Source organism: Notothenia coriiceps, unplaced genomic scaffold, assembly GCF_000735185.1.
Source record: "Notothenia coriiceps isolate Sejong01 unplaced genomic scaffold, NC01 NC01_scaffold00031755, whole genome shotgun sequence".
NCBI lineage: Eukaryota > Metazoa > Chordata > Actinopteri > Perciformes > Nototheniidae > Notothenia > Notothenia coriiceps.
In genome coordinates this window covers 4,716-20,268 of record NW_011364456.1, presented here as the reverse complement: position 1 = coordinate 20,268, position 15,553 = coordinate 4,716, and the positions used below count along the sequence as shown (strand labels likewise).

The following is a 15,553-nucleotide window of genomic DNA, read 5'->3' as shown; positions in this document are numbered from 1 at the left end:
TTAACAAGATGTAGAGAGGCCTAGTAACATGTTTCATCCTTGTTGACCGTCGAGACTATGAGAGGCAAAATTAGAAGAAAAAATCAAGAAAATCACTGTCTGATTTTTAAAGAATTTATTTGCAAATTATGGTGGAAAATAAGTATTTGGTCACCTACAAACAAACAAGATTTCTGCCTCTCACAGACCTTTAACTTCTTCTTTAAGAGCCTCCTCTGTCCTCCACTTTTTAACTGTATTAATGGCACCTGTTTGAACTCGTTATCAGTATAAAAGACACCTGTCCACAACCTCAAACAGTCACACTCCAAACTCCACTATGGCCAAGACCAAAGAGCTGTCAAAGGACACCAGAAACAAAATTATAGACCTGCACCAAGCTGGGAAGACTGAATCTGCAATAGGTAAGCAGCTTGGGGTGAAGAAATCAACTGTGGGAGCAATTATTAGAAAATGGAAGACAGACAAGACCACTGATAATCTCCCTCGATCTGGGGCTCCACGCAAGATCTCACCCCGTGGGGTCAAAATGATCACAAGAACGGTGAGCAAAAATCCCAGAACCACACGGGGGGACCTAGTCAATGACCTGCAGAGAGCTGGGACCAAAGTAACAAAGGCTACCATCAGTAACACACTACGCCGCCAGGGACTCAAATCCTGCAGTGCCAGACGTGTCCCCCTGCTTAAGCCAGTACATGTCCAGGCCCGTCTGAAGTTTGCTAGAGAGCATTTAGATGATCCAGAAGAGGATTGGGAGAATGTCATATGGTCAGATGAAACCAAAATAAGACTTTTTGGTAAAAACTCAACTAGACGTGTTTGGAGGAGAAAGAATGCTGAGTTGCATCCAAAGAACACCATACCTACTGTGAAACATGGGGGTGGAAACATCATGCTTTGGGGCTGTTTTTCTGCAAAGGGACCAGGACGACTGATCCGTGTAAAGGAAAGAATGAATGGGGCCATGTATCGTGAGATTTTGAGTGGCAACCTCCTTCCATCAGCAAGGGCATTGAAGATGAAACGTGGCTGGGTCTTTCAGCATGACAATGATCCCAAACACACCGCCCGGGCAACAAAGGAGTGGCTTCGTAAGAAGCATTTCAAGGTCCTGGAGTGGCCTAGCCAGTCTCCAGATCTCAACCCCATAGAAAATCTTTGGAGGGAGTTGAAAGTCTGTGTTGCCCAGCGACAGCCTCAAAACATCACTGCTCTAGAGGAGATCTGCATGGAGGAATGGGCCAAAATACCAGCAACTGTGTGTGAAAACCTTGTGAACACTTACAGAAAACGTTTGACCTCTGTCATTGCCAACAAAGGGTATATAACAAAGTATTGAGATGAACTTTTGTTATTGACCAAATACTTATTTTCCACCATCATTTGCAAATAAATTCTTTAAAAATCAGACAATGTGATTTTCTGGATATTTTTTTTTTTCATTTTGTCTCTCATAGTTGAGGTATACCTAGGATGAAAATTATAGGCCTCTCCTTTTTAAGTGGGAGAACTTGCACAATTGGTGGCTGACTAAATACTTTTTTGCCCCACTGTAAAAGAAAGAAAGAGAGAGAGAGAGAGAAAGGGCCCAACGAGAGACAGCAACCAGTGTTTTAATTATACAAAAAATGCATTATTATTTTAAAACTGTTTCTGTGTATTTCCCTCCTTCAAAAGGGAAAGACCCAGGCCCAGCTGCTGATAGTGGAGAGAGGTTTTGACCCCGTCAGCCCCATCCTGCATGAGCTGACCTACCAGGCCATGGCTTACGACCTCATTGATATCCAGGAAGACACCTACAAGTAATTAATCGCACCTATGTAATATGCTTAGTGCACCATGTCGGCAAGTCATAAGCCAGGAGGGTTTCGTTTTTTGGTTGTTTGTCTGCATTGCCTATTGTTGTGAGCGCAATATCGCATGAGCACAAACATCCACTTGGATTCAAGGCTGAACTGATTTGGTTGTCAAAGGTCACAGCAACCTCACCAGTTAGCGAAATGTAAGACTCCATATGCTAATAACAAAAATGTAACCCAAATGTCTTATAGAATACATGATGAAGTGATGATATTTTGGACGGATTGATGTAAACTGCATCTATCTGGTTAGCGAAGGCATACATCCACTAGATGTTGTATTAGATCAAATATAGGCAATACATTTTTAGCTATAAACCTTATTTTTATATTTGTGTTGCTAGATACAAAGCTGAAGATGGCCCAGAGAAGGAGGCCCAGCTGAGTGAGGACGACCAGCTCTGGATTAAGCTGAGGCACAAGCACATCGCTGAAGTAGCAGAGTAAGTGTGCTAGATCTGAAGGATGAAGGTGTCTCCCTAACACTTCTTTAACCAGACCCTAACCTCATTGTATCTCCCAATAGACAAATCCCAAAGCTGGTAAAGGAAATAGCTGCTAGCAAGAAGAAGCCAGATGGAAAGGTACAGACCTGAGATTTCTCCTGATTTATTGAGCGGTGTAGTTCATACTTAAAACGCATATCTTGAGCAAACATTGCATCCTCTGTTTTTTTAGATCACAATTGCCAATTTGTCCCAGATGATGAAGAAGATGCCAGCCTTCCGTAAACAAATGACTGAGGTATGTGGTACCAATATCAATTATCATGTGAGGTTGACATATAGGCCAATTATTTCTGGCTTCTATAAATATCTTTGTTTTCCATAAAAGGAAGTTCATCATCTCCAGTAACAATACTTACATTGAAATGTTCACATTTTTCTCAACTTTAGAAAAAGGCTCATCTGCATTTGGCCGAGGACTGCATGGAACATTACTCAAAAAACGTGGAGAAGCTCTGCAAAGCTGAACAGGTCCGTTTGCCCCGTGATCTTCTGGATTAAATTGCATTTTTGGTGACACACATTTTCTTCTGGTATAATCCATTGAGAAAAACAGGTTTATGTTGGGATAAAACATAAAAGTGAATGCAATTTAAGGCTTAGTCATTTGAATGAACTTAATTCTCCTTATCAGTTATTTTGTGGCAAGTTTAGGTTAGTTTTGCAGCTCTGTTCAAATGAATTTAAAACCCATCTGGTAATGCGTGGGTCAAAGAGACTGGGCCTCCTAAGGAAAGAGTTTGTGAATGTGTGTTATAGTACTTCTCACTCTCCAGCCTGAATGGGACATCAAAAGGTAAAGGTTTGTCTCTGTGTAGGACCTTGCAGTGGGGTCAGACGTGGAGGGGGTGAAGGTGAAAGACGCCATGAGGACCCTGCTACCTGTGCTGCTCCACCCATACAACCCCCCCGACAAGATCAGAGCTGTGCTGCTCTACATCTTCAGCCTCAGCGGTAAGACACGTTGTCACAGCTCCATGAATGCTCCATGCTTCAGAGTTAACAAGAGCAGACACTAAGAATCTGTTAGGCTGTTATCCCCAAAGCACATTCTCAGTTGAGTACTAATCCTACGTTTATATGCATTCAATGATTTAATAAAAAGTAAAAAAAGGAATAATGAAACCATTAAAACTTAAAGCCTTTCCTTGTGTATCAAAACTTCCTTCGTTGATTATTTGACCAACAGGATGCAGCCCTTATAACCTATAATCAGTTATTTTATTTGTATTTACTTGGTGTGTGTGTAAACAGGAACAACGACCGAGAACTTAAACAAACTCATCCAGCATGTAAAGATCGAGGACCAACAAGAGTTCATCTTGAACTGGAAAGCACTGGGAGTCCCCATCATCACCTCGGTATGTACAGAGGAGGAAAACAAAACTGCTTTTCATGGCAGTTGATTGTAAATGAGTTCTTTAAAACCTTCCGCTATGATACATAATGCTGGTTTTTCACTCTGAGTTTCTTTAGTTTGTGACATCTTCTTGAATCCTGCTTACTCTCTTCTTGTACCTTTTTTCTTTCTAGCCTAGTTTCTTCTCCCGTAAACCAACCAGACGCGATCGTTCCCAGGAGGACACTTACAAGCTTTCCAGATGGACTCCTGTCATAAAAGATGTGATGGAGGTCAGTGAGATTATATTGACACGTTACAATACCATTATTATGCCATGATGAACTACGCAGCATAAATCCAGGAGATGTAGGAAGCAATTATAGGAAAGAAAAACTCCCGGTGTTACCGTAAGTTACGTCTTACACATTTCTACATCTCGGTCGATCCAAGTGCTTCCCCAGTCCCCACCCCCACTGAAAGGAATTTTCTAAAAAATAAATGATGAAAAGACGCGTGAAAGCAAGAGAGTTATCAGTATCGGGTAATCCGGTAGGAATTGCAACACAAACATGATCGATTGTGTTTTTCTTTATGGCCACATCGATTTCTAAAATACATCATTACCAGCATCTAATAAAGCACTTTGAATTGCCTTGCCTAATAATGCACAATTTCTGAGTTGATCCCCGGGGATTATCCTTTTCCAGCAACATCCCTCAGTCTGTACCAATCCTCTTTCCCATAATGGAAAATGTTTTGTGTTAAAGGTGGGGTAGGTCATTTTGGAGAAGCCAGCTAGAGTGCGCTAGAATTTGAAAATACACAGCTGGAAAAAATCTGCCACTTCCTTACAGAGCCCCTCCTCCAACACACACATGACCAATGGGAAAAAATCGGCCACTTCCTTATCAGAGCGCCCCTCCTCCAACACCACAGCATGACCAATGAGGGCACGAGATAAGAAGATCAATAAGATAGCCAGATAGGAGAGGCTGACAGGCAGTAAGACGGCCATTTCTCATTTTGCTACACTATAGTTTTACTCTACTACATTTTGTTGCCGATTGTTGTTTGTGCTTTTTACAGTACTACGGCTTCCAAAGATGACATTTTTTTCATGGATTTTTTGTCAAAGCACTTAAGATATTCATTGCTATCGGGATGTGTTCAGAGCATTCCCTGGAAGATAACAAAAAGTGTATCTCGAGCCGGTTTCTCAAACTTACCTACCCCATCTTTAAACTGAGGTTTGATGTTACTGTCAGCTGTCTGCCTTCTTTAAGATTCATGCTCACAGGAGTTCACCTTTTTTGAATGTGTCTCTTGTAATCTCTGCTATTGAGTCGAATTCTGAAAACTAGATGGGGAACTGAGGCACCGTTTCCTGTTTCCCCTTTGCTCATGATACAAGGTTGTTATTCAGAAATCTAATAACAACATTTCAGTTCTGTAATTTCACAGAACTGATTTCCACATGTTGATATTGAGTAAAGCCTGATAAAGGAAACTTAAACTCTAAAAGAAAGTTGAGATTGTCAATTTATGAGCAATATACGTGGTTAACCAGTTGGGAGAGCTCATTGTTCCATTGTTTGCAGATAGGCTTTGAATCTATAATTTTATGGTTAAACTGTTTTATTTGATAAAGAATAGCAATAACTCTGTCTCACCTGTAACACATTCTGTTCTTTTATGTCTTCTCCTCATTTTGACTTCCTTTTCCTTCCTGCTATTATGTGAAAAGCCATTTCTGAGCAATCTCACCACAAGAGCACCTGGTTTCCTGTACAGTTTCCCCTCACAGCACAAAACAAACATGTTGTTGATGATGATACCTAGTTGGTGGTCACAGAGGTGTCAGAAATCGTTGAAAGCTGTCTCACAGACTATACGTTTTCACATAATTCTAAAAAACACACGTTGGATTCCAAATGTGAACAGAAGGTAGCACTACCACCTGAAACCAAAGCCCCTTTGTGAAACCTGAGAAAAAGTGGTCGCTTGTTGGTCAGGGAAAACTAAACTAATCAATATGATTCTAACCTTCTTAAAAATTAGTAGGGTGACAACTGAGTAGTTAAAGTCAAAAACTGATTGTAGTCTTCTATGAATGCCTTAATATTGCTTAGGGGTTCTAGATGAACTGCATATGAATGAAACTAGTGTGGGCTAGCTTAGGAAACTGAATCACATTTGTTGTCGCTTATGGCTCGGGAAGGATGTGTTCCAGGTGTCCCACAACAACAATAACTATCTCTGACAGAGAGTTGCCCGGTCATAAACTGGCAACATCAACAAAATGCTAGGGCAGCCCCTGGGAGATAGCGGCTGCTCAAGGTTGGTCAGCTGCGTCAGAGGGCAAAAGATGACATGCAGGGGAAATTATTCCCCAACAACTAGGATACCTTGTATACGCACATGCAAGAAGCGATACTCAAATATATGTTATGGCTGGCCCCAAAGGGTTTGTTTTTGGTCTTTGCTTTTAAATTGCTTGATTAAAATCCTATTACCTTCAGGATGCCGTGGAGAACAAACTGGACACCAAAGAGTGGCCGCACCTGTCTGAGAGTCCTGCTGCCTGGAATGGCTCCGGGGCCGTCAGGTATAGTTGTTATTTATATTTTATTTTGTATCATGCTTAACCTGCGTCAATTGTTTCTTGAAATACATATAAATGCTAGAGGAGATGCTCCTGCTCTTGATTTTTTTGGAGCAATGATCTAATTAACCAACTTAATATCAAAAGCCATGCAAACCCTTTTCATCGTTTGAATATGTTTATTTTGTAATGCTGGCAGCTTCTCAAAAGGGACACAGAAAGTCACAATTAGATTTTACACACAAATGAGAGGATGATTTAGCGCCCTCTAGTGAGGATTTGTATGACTACGCCGCTTCTGCTCTTGATATGGGGTTTTCATTTTGAAGTTTTCCTGCCACCAAGTTTACTAAAATGACTAATTTTGCTGTTGACTCTGTTGTTTTCTGGAATCTTCATATAAATATGTCTTCCTTGCCGTAAGGTTGATTTTGCTGTTAGTTCCACCTTTCACATGGACGTTTTGTCAAAGTATTTCACTGTCCCCCTCTGCCCCACAGCGCCCGTCAGAAGCACAAAGCCAGCTCTCAGGATGAACGCCGGACCGGGTCGCGCCTCATCGTGTTTGTTGTGGGAGGGATGAGCTACTCTGAAATGCGCTGTGCCTACGAGGTGACCCAGACGGTCAAATCCTGCGAGGTCATCATAGGTGAGAAGTCAAACGAGATTACATAGATCAAATGAACTACTTTTCAGGACAGATTGTGTTCATTGACTATGCAAGGACCATTTTTTTTTAGTGCTGAATATATCCAAATGATGCCTTTGTTGTGTTGTCTCCATTCAACTAAATATATAGATGGGTTTACAGTATAAAAACCAACTAACTTGGACGCTAGAGGCCACTGTCTGTTTTTATTTCCAGCTGTTTGACACCATTTAGTGGAGCTAATAAGAACTGTAAAATGTGTACACTTAAATTGGGACGTTACAGTTATTTTTACTTTGTTTTCAGGGTCTTCTCACATTTTGACCCCAACCGGTCTCCTGAATGACATCAAGGCTCTGAGCAAAGCCCCGAGCAAAGCCCCCATGGAAACGTTAACAATAGAGGAAAGGAGCAACGCCTGAGAGGTTTCCCCTAACTCCAAAACGTCCCCCTGCCTCCCTAAATCTCACATTACTCAGCACAGTGCACTCAACTCAACTTCCTGTGTGGAAAACTGAAGGGAATTTGCCTTATACTTATTCGTATTCTTATGTTTTAATACTCTTTTCAACCCTGGTGCACATTTATATTAGGCATGAGGGCAAATTATTTGTTTTATTTGTTGTTATTTGATTAGATCAATCATATTCAAATGGAATTGCCCTAATCCTACTATAAACATTTAAGTAATTATGTGTCATCTGCCTTTTTGTGTTCTGGTTATGCTACATGTTGAAAGACCTCTGAGGAACTTTCAGAGACAGAATTGAGATGGTAAGTAGCACAAAGCTAATGTATATACTGTATGTACGCAATGAGTCCTGACTTTTTCAGTCACACGTTATGTAATTTTGAAGAGTGTTTTTAACATAGAGTATTTACGTTTTTTTCTTTAATTGAACAACTGACTAATAAATGGAGGAGGTGGTTCAAAAATGATCTGAGTCCTGATCATATTTACAGTTCATTTTGTAGTGTTTGTTGATTAGGATGCAGCAAAAAAGAAATCGTTACGGGAAATTGCATTAAACAATACTTAGAGAAATTACTTGATTACCTTTGATTAACTAATTAAACCTAATTTTAGATAATGAAACTAGATAATTGACCTCACTTAATTTTATAAGAAAAAGCAACCATGTTATTATATTACATTAGGGTGGTCCTTCAAATTGAAAGTCTAAGCTCCAACCCCCAGAATTTCCTCAATCTGACAACATTTACCCCTCCCTCATCAACCTTGAAGTTTAACCTCAGTGTGGCAGTCCAGGTCGATGAGGGAGTGGTAAATGTTGTCAGATTGAGGAAAAAATTCACCAGGAGAGTTTTCTTGGCCCAATCCCAAACCGCCCCCTACCCCTACACACTACCCCTCCGTTCGCGCACATTAAGTGCTGTTCCAAACCAACGAGTGTGGAGGGGGAGTGGGCTATCAAGCCCTCAAACAGCGAGTCTGCATCTGTGTTGACTGGAGACCGGTCTCTACTTGACCGGACTCAACGCTGTGTGTCCGTCAGGGAAGTAGTTCCTGCAAACATCCGCTGATAAATTGCGATGTTAACAACCTCATGATAACCTCATCTTTTTTTAACTTAGGATCATACCTGTGTTTAGTCTAGAAAAAGGTAAATGTGTGCATTTTATTATAAAATTGTGTATATTTACAGACTGTTACAAAAACTAAGAAGCTTACCTACCTTTTAGTTTTAAACCTTATCAGGTTTAAAACTAAAAGAGCTTTACAAAAAAGAAAAAAACACAATTAAAGATGTTTGGAGTTTTATTTGAGTTATTAATTTAAATGTTTTGTCAGAGATGCTGATTTGAAACCGTTGTTACATACAGTTAGAGCATTTCCTGTTTCTGCCGGAGAGAGGGGAGTTTGTCCCAAAGCTTGCTGCTGTATTTACTCCCTCCATCTGACAGGAGGGAGCCTCATGTGTCACTCCACGGAGTTCACTCCGTAACGGAGGAGGAGTGTGTAGGTGTAGGGTGTAGGGTGTAGGGTGTAGGGTGTAGGGCGTGTTTTGGGATTGGGCCTAATAGAATGAATTCTGGGGGTTGGAGCTTAGACTTTCCAACTTTCAATTTTAAGGAGCACCCTACGTGAGGCTAAACTTCAAGGTTGATGAGGGAGGGGTAAATGTTGTTGGGATTTGAATAAAATTCACCAGGAGAGTTTTCTTGACTATCATAACACATTCCGGTGGTTGGAGCTTAAAATACATAAATTCAAAAATGTACATGGCACTAAGGACTAAAAATATGTTTGCATAAGGTGAAGAATTGTAAGCTGGCAAACATCTCTACAGCAGTCAGTTAATATACATACCTAATAATTACTTTCCTAAAAAGAAAGTGGAATGCAGATGTGTTAAATTGTACAGTGGGACTTCAATCCGTCGACTAAAAAACTGCTTAATTTCTTGTTTGAATTTATGGATTTTATTTATGGCAGAATGATTACATATTGTATAAATATAGCAATCCTTGAGGTTGTGCCTTAGTAATATGTTGTATTCAGTAAAACAGTTCTGTACTGTAATCTACTAACTATACATATAGGAGAAAACTGACCTGTTTTATATGACCTAGCTTTGCTAGTTTAATATTCCTATACTAACTAACTGTGAGCATGAGGATCATCGCAACAATTGTTATCAATTTATCACGAGGAAAAGATCAAATTTTTCCCAAACAACAACATTCAGGTAATTTCAATATTTAATACTTCACTAATGCATGTTTATAGCTTTCTTTGAACTTGAAAAATGCATATCTGAGGAAGGGCATTTTACAAGATTTAAAACATAATATGATCTTAAAACAGCTCTTATAATGATACATTTGACTGATGTATGGAGCAGCATGGTAAGGCTGAGACCAACTTTCACAGTGTCAGTTACAGGAAAAAGTGTTGGGTGACATTTAAACACACTCACAGGGTGCTCCTGCTTCATTGACCCTATATAGAGGGACACTTACCCTTGACAATGATCCATGCTCTCTAACAATGACCTACTTTCATTTGTCACATATATTTATATATAATTATCCTATTCTGCTGTCAGTCTTGGGTGCTTCCCTTTTTCTTCCAGGGATCTTCAAATAGTCCCAATTTGCACGTTTAAATTGGGTCTACCCCAACCAAAATATTTTTATCTGTGAGTTTGTAATGTGTAAAAAGTCAGCAAAACTGCTACTGTAATCTCAAAACCTGTTATGTTTAAGAAGGAACAAATTCTAACTTAATCTAGTAAATTGAGAAGAATTAAAATAATAAAGGTGAGATCGACAAGTAGAGGCTATTGTAAAGGAGGTTGGATAAAGTTACCCTACCATCCTTTGATATTTCACGAATCAACCCATGAAAATATTACTGTAAATCCATCCATTTGATCTTACTTTTTAAAGCTTTTGATTATTTAACGTATTCAATTCAGAAATGATTTCAATTCTCTAACAATTGTTTCTTATATTATTGTATTATACAGATATTTAATTGGTAAACAAAGAGGACTTTAAGTTTAATCAATGTCAGTTTCCTAAAGTGTCTTTCTTCTGCGCATGCGTGCGAGCTCCCACCTCCACCCGCAGAGGCTTCTGCTGTTGTCGTGACAACCGGCGTTTACAGGAAAGTCAAAGCTAAAATCTGACTTCTGACAGCTAAAGTTTTCTCCTAACGTTTACTCCTAACTCGTTGTTTGGCACCAATGGATTCGGGTGAGTTATGTTCAGAGAGGATACGTTCCGGTTAGAATGCTGCCGACCTGCAAAGGTGTTGCTGCAGTCCCGGGGCGAGGAGTCGTGGAGCCGGGGGAAAGCAAACAAAGTGACGGCCTCAGAGGAGCTCAAAGCGGGGAAGAGAGACGACAAGGCCTCGCTGTTCAGGAATGGCCCGACGGATCCAGATTTGAGGGAGAGTTTGTGAACGGGTTCAAACACGGCAACGGGAAGTACACCTGGAGAAATGGAGAGGTAGGTTTAACGTCAAATTAATCTGTTAACGAATCAGTCAAATATGAGCCCTTTTTAGCAGTGGTGGGAGAAGTATTCATATTTTGTACTTAAGTCAAAGTCAAAGTACTAGACGTGTATGAATACTCTGTTACAAGTTAAAGTCCTGCATTCAAAATGTTACTCAAGTAAAAGCCCAAAAGTATAAGCTGGCATCAACATAAAGTAGGCTTACCTCACTTTGAAAGTTCTCACTGCAGATTGGCCTTTTTTTATATATATAATATGTTTTGGTTATAATAATTGATGCATTAAAGTGTTATCAAAGCTGGAAAAGGTGCAGCTAGTTTGAATTACTTTGTATACTGCAGAGTAGCTTGTGAATTTACTCCAGCTGTATTAAGTCTTATTTAACCTGTTAAGCCCCAAGCCTCTTTTTTCAGGCCTCAGGCTCGAAATTGACATTCCCAGAACAAATTACCATAACTTCACTTCTAGAAGGGTAAATTAATAATCTTTTTTCTCAAAGCAATTATAAACCTGTGAGTTGGCTGTAGAAAAGTCAGAGTCAATATAGAATTGTTTGTATTTTAAAGTAAATAACAGGCTTAACAGGTTTTTAAGTGTTGTTTATATTTCACATTATTAATCCAAATTTGCAAAGTAACTAAAGGTATTAAATAAATGCATTGGAGTAAAAGTAGACTATTTACCTATGAATTGTAGTGGGGCTAGAAGTAGAAAAACATTTAAATACTCAAGTAAAGTACAAGTACCTCACAATTGTACTTAAGTAAATGTACTTAGTTACTTTACACCACTAGTTTCTAGTTTAAATTAACTTGGGTTAAGCTCAGTTCATTTGAGGAATTAGCCATTGTTTCACAAATAGGCAACATTTTTCCATAAGAGTAGTGTCGTTCTGTATTGTAGGTCAGAAATCTTATGTGGGCTAAAACAAAATGAAGTTTTTACTGTCATTTTTTCCTCAAGTTAAATAGATGTTAACCCGGTCTGCTCCTTCGTGTAGTTCTATGAGGGCTCTTTCTACAAAGACTACAGGCATGGAGATGGAGTGTACTGTTGGCCTACAGGCCACAGGTTCACTGGCAAGTTCTACCTTAATAGAAAGGAAGGATACGGACAGCAACAGTTCCCTGACGGAGCCAGCTTTCAGGTAAAATGTATGAAAGGATGGATAACAGGCATTTAAATGTTTTTATTTGTCTTTTAATAACAGTATAAAGCAATGAGCCTCTCCCCTCCTCTCAGGGTTTGTACCACGCTGACCAGAGGCTCGGTCCAGGTGTGGTTACCTATCCAGATGGGCGTAAAGATGTGGGTCTGTGGCTTGGGGAACGCCTGCTAAGGCTCTGTACCTCAGTGAAAGAGGGCTTCAGCCTGGAGAAGTTTCCGGAATATGCTGCCTACATGGACTCACCTGCCATCACAGATTCTATGACTCAGGTAAATGCTGACCACTGTCTCACTCACAGGTGAATAAACTGTAGGTATGCCAGGCTAAAACTTATTTTTTTACTTAATCTGCTTTAAAATGATCATATCAAAATATAAAACATATTTACTTACCAGGCTGCATAACATGTCTCTGTAACCAACTGAATCATTGATATTGTCACTTGTTTGAAATGGTGGTGTTGACAAAAATAAAATTTAGTAAATTATGTCACAAAATTTAAATACCGGTACATTTGCAAAATTGGTCTCCCCTTTTTACCAGCGTCCACGTAGTCCACAGAAAGAAGCCACAATGGACTCTAAGGTGAGGTACTCCAATAAAAAAAGAACATTATTAGCTTTGTGATCTCTCACTTAACATATCAAATAATTCCCCATTCTGCTTAGGTGGATAGAGAAAGGGATCTGCTGTCAGACGAGAATTTTATCCTCCCCCCCGGCATGGAGAGTTACTCAACAGATGGTGATCACTTGCCGCTGCCCCCTGGCCGAAGAAGAGAGCTGGATCAGCACTTCTATGGCGAGCTGTGGGAGCCAGACTCTTATCCGCACCACGGCTATGAGCGAGACCCTCTCTCCAGTCTGCCATTACAGGCCCGCATGCAGGCTCACATACACAAACACAGGTCAGACATCAATCAAAGGTCTGTCTGATAATTGGAATCAAAGCACATAATCCTGGCATTAGTATTGAGTTAAAGAAAAACACATACTGTATATAATCATGCATATGTATGTATGGCCGCGTATTAGGGCCATTGAAGGTTACAATGATAAATACGCAGCAGGGACAGAGGGGTATTATATATATATATATAAAAAAACATTAGGTTGATCAAATCCTGCAATGTAAAGCCATGTGGTTCCTAGACAAAAAAGAAAACGTTTCTGAATAGTTTTTCTTTAAACATGTGATAATACCACATCAATTTTAAGTCTTCTCTCTAAAATGTTGTTGTTTTTTCTTATAAATATACCATTTATCTCTCAAATAATAATTGAAAATGTCAGTTTTGAACTGTAAGAATACTAAAACAATATTTTCATTCTTATGTATTTGTGTGCGGGTCTCTCAGGCTACAGGCTGAAAATGTGGGCTGGGACGTGGCAGCTGTTCTCTCCCTGAACAGAGACAGTTCTGGTCCTAAAGGGCCTTTGGAAGTCAGTTCAGAGCTGTTGATCCAGCACTCCTCCCGAGGGGACCTGCAGGCCGTGTCACAGGTCCTCCAGACCGGTTTGGTCCACCCTGATGTGGCAGATTCACAGGGAAACACTGCACTGTTAGCTGCCACAGTAAGACATTACTGACATTTTATCTGACAAACTTTGTATTTATTTTTCAATCATTTGCTCTTTAAATGTTATACTTTACCTTTGAAGGTCACCTATTATGCAAAATGCACTTTTGATGTCTTTTATACATAAATATGTGTCACTGGTGTGTCATGGAACTCACAAAGTGTCAGAAAATAAAACCCTCTCTCTTTTCCTCCATACCCACATCTCTAAANGGGAAAAAGCAGCAAACAGTGGGGCAAAAAAGTATTTAGTCAGCCACCAATTGTGCATGTTCTCCCACTTAAAAAGATGAGAGAGGCCTGTAATTTTCATCCTTATGAAAATTACAGGCCTCTCTCATCTTTTTAAGTGGGAGAACATGCACAATTGGTGGCTGACTAAATACTTTTTTGCCCCACTGTTTGCTGCTTTTTCCCTCCTCAAATGTACCGTATTATGAAGAGCAACCAATTTCAAATCTGCTCAAGGCAAAGGAGGGATTTTATTTCCAAGCAATCAGTGAAAAATAATACCTTATTTTCAGGTTCACATTCACTCCCTAGAATAGGATTGTGTTTCACTCTTTTATCAGAAGGGGTATCACCTTTTTCTTGCCGCTGTCATCCAGCTCGTAGTGTTTGGCCAGTTTGTCGTCCACCAGCTCTGCTAGGGTCTTGGCGTTTTCCATGTTGGCGTCTCTGGTTAAATGATACATTTATTGACATGAGTTATCACAGATAGGTTAGTACACACCAATGTTGCACTGATACGAATATGAATAATGAGAATACTAGTTAAAAGCAACGTATGCACGGTCACCCTTTTTTTTTCTTGTTTGTTTTCTTTGGTCTGACTATCGCATTTACATATATGTTTGGTTTAAAGTTGTTTCAGAAAGTGGTTTCAAAAACACAAAGTGCTTCTGTTTGGATTTACAATTAGTTTGTAATTTGTGCTAAAATAGGGCAAATTAAGGTGACGTTTGCCGTGTTATTTAGTTCCGTAACGTATTCTATGACTCGATTCCAGCTTTTCTCGTAAAAGGTCTCAGCGGGCTCGGGGGCTGAGGTGTGTTATCAAGGCTGAGAAACCGAATCTTCTCTGGCTTACTTCTTGTATCGGACTCCTGGGTATTCGTCCAGCGTGGCACACAGCGAGACGAGCTGGTCTGCCATGGTCTCCAGTGTGTTCATTTTGTCCTGGCTGTTGGGACTGTAGATGCTTTGGAAAGCCCCTGGATTATCACATGTGAACACCTGCAAAGCATTTAACACACCAGAGTTCAAACTAAATATTGTTTGGACTGAATTGGGACCGTTTCAACACAACTTTAATATGCTTTGTAAAAATATAAATCAATTGAGGACAAGTTAAGACCTTTTTGTAAAACCATTTCCCAAGCCAGTGACGTAATAGTTTGTGCAATAATTAAATCATATCTTAAAGCAGCCAACATCCACTGGGTTCACACTAAACACGGCAATGTCAGTAGCAACATGACACTGAACGAACTCAGTTTTTCTACAGTCAGCAAGTTACCAACTATAAAAAGAGGAAATAGAGCACTTGCAGGGTTTTTTTTTTTTACTACATTTATGCTGAAAATTACAATTAAAAATGTTAATGCAGGATTTGATATGTTTTACAAGACATAAGGGCAGGAATTCAGAGGAAAAGGAGCCGTTTTGAGCTCTGCTACTAAAAACTTCTTTTTTTTAACGTCAAACGCGTCATATTACGTCACATGGGGGAGTTAACTTTCTCGGACTCGTTCTCTGCCCAATCCGCGGTAGTAGTTTGTAGTTGGTTTTTCGGTTAATTTTACATTGCATTTCACCATTTCGTAATCATAGTGAGCTTGTGTTTGTGTCAGGTTGC

The 15,553-nt window shown here is 39.8% G+C and overlaps 3 protein-coding genes across 4 annotated transcripts in view; 2 read left to right on the top strand and 1 right to left on the bottom strand.

The window, feature by feature from the left end:
* Positions 1-7,900, top strand: part of stxbp3 (syntaxin binding protein 3) — a 7,979-nt gene extending 79 nt beyond the window's left edge. Inside the window, exons 2-12 of the mRNA XM_010788242.1 lie at positions 1,681-1,805; positions 2,207-2,305; positions 2,389-2,446; positions 2,541-2,606; positions 2,759-2,839; positions 3,187-3,322; positions 3,623-3,729; positions 3,902-4,000; positions 6,230-6,315; positions 6,813-6,961; positions 7,268-7,900. Of these exons, the coding sequence (XP_010786544.1) occupies positions 1,681-1,805; positions 2,207-2,305; positions 2,389-2,446; positions 2,541-2,606; positions 2,759-2,839; positions 3,187-3,322; positions 3,623-3,729; positions 3,902-4,000; positions 6,230-6,315; positions 6,813-6,961; positions 7,268-7,383 (1,122 nt within the window). The 3' untranslated portion in view covers positions 7,384-7,900. The remainder of the gene's footprint in view (positions 1-1,680; positions 1,806-2,206; positions 2,306-2,388; positions 2,447-2,540; positions 2,607-2,758; positions 2,840-3,186; positions 3,323-3,622; positions 3,730-3,901; positions 4,001-6,229; positions 6,316-6,812; positions 6,962-7,267) is intronic.
* A 2,690-nt stretch (positions 7,901-10,590) lies between these two features.
* Positions 10,591-13,705, top strand: LOC104960254 (ankyrin repeat and MYND domain-containing protein 1-like). The gene is made up of 6 exons (XM_010788235.1): positions 10,591-10,939; positions 11,949-12,095; positions 12,191-12,385; positions 12,660-12,701; positions 12,785-13,023; positions 13,474-13,705. The coding sequence occupies exons 1-6, from the start codon at positions 10,721-10,723 to the stop codon at positions 13,703-13,705; spliced, it is 1,074 nt and encodes a 357-aa protein (XP_010786537.1). The 5' UTR covers positions 10,591-10,720.
* Positions 13,706-14,237: 532 nt separating this feature from the next.
* Positions 14,238-15,553, bottom strand: part of LOC104960253 (syntaxin-binding protein 3-like) — a 4,866-nt gene continuing 3,550 nt past the window's right edge. For both annotated transcript variants that reach the window (XM_010788233.1, XM_010788234.1), the window contains exons 7-8: positions 14,786-14,931; positions 14,238-14,373 (exon numbers count right to left, since the gene is read on the bottom strand). In XM_010788233.1, the coding sequence (XP_010786535.1) occupies positions 14,253-14,373; positions 14,786-14,931 (267 nt within the window). In that variant the 3' untranslated portion in view covers positions 14,238-14,252. The remainder of the gene's footprint in view (positions 14,374-14,785; positions 14,932-15,553) is intronic.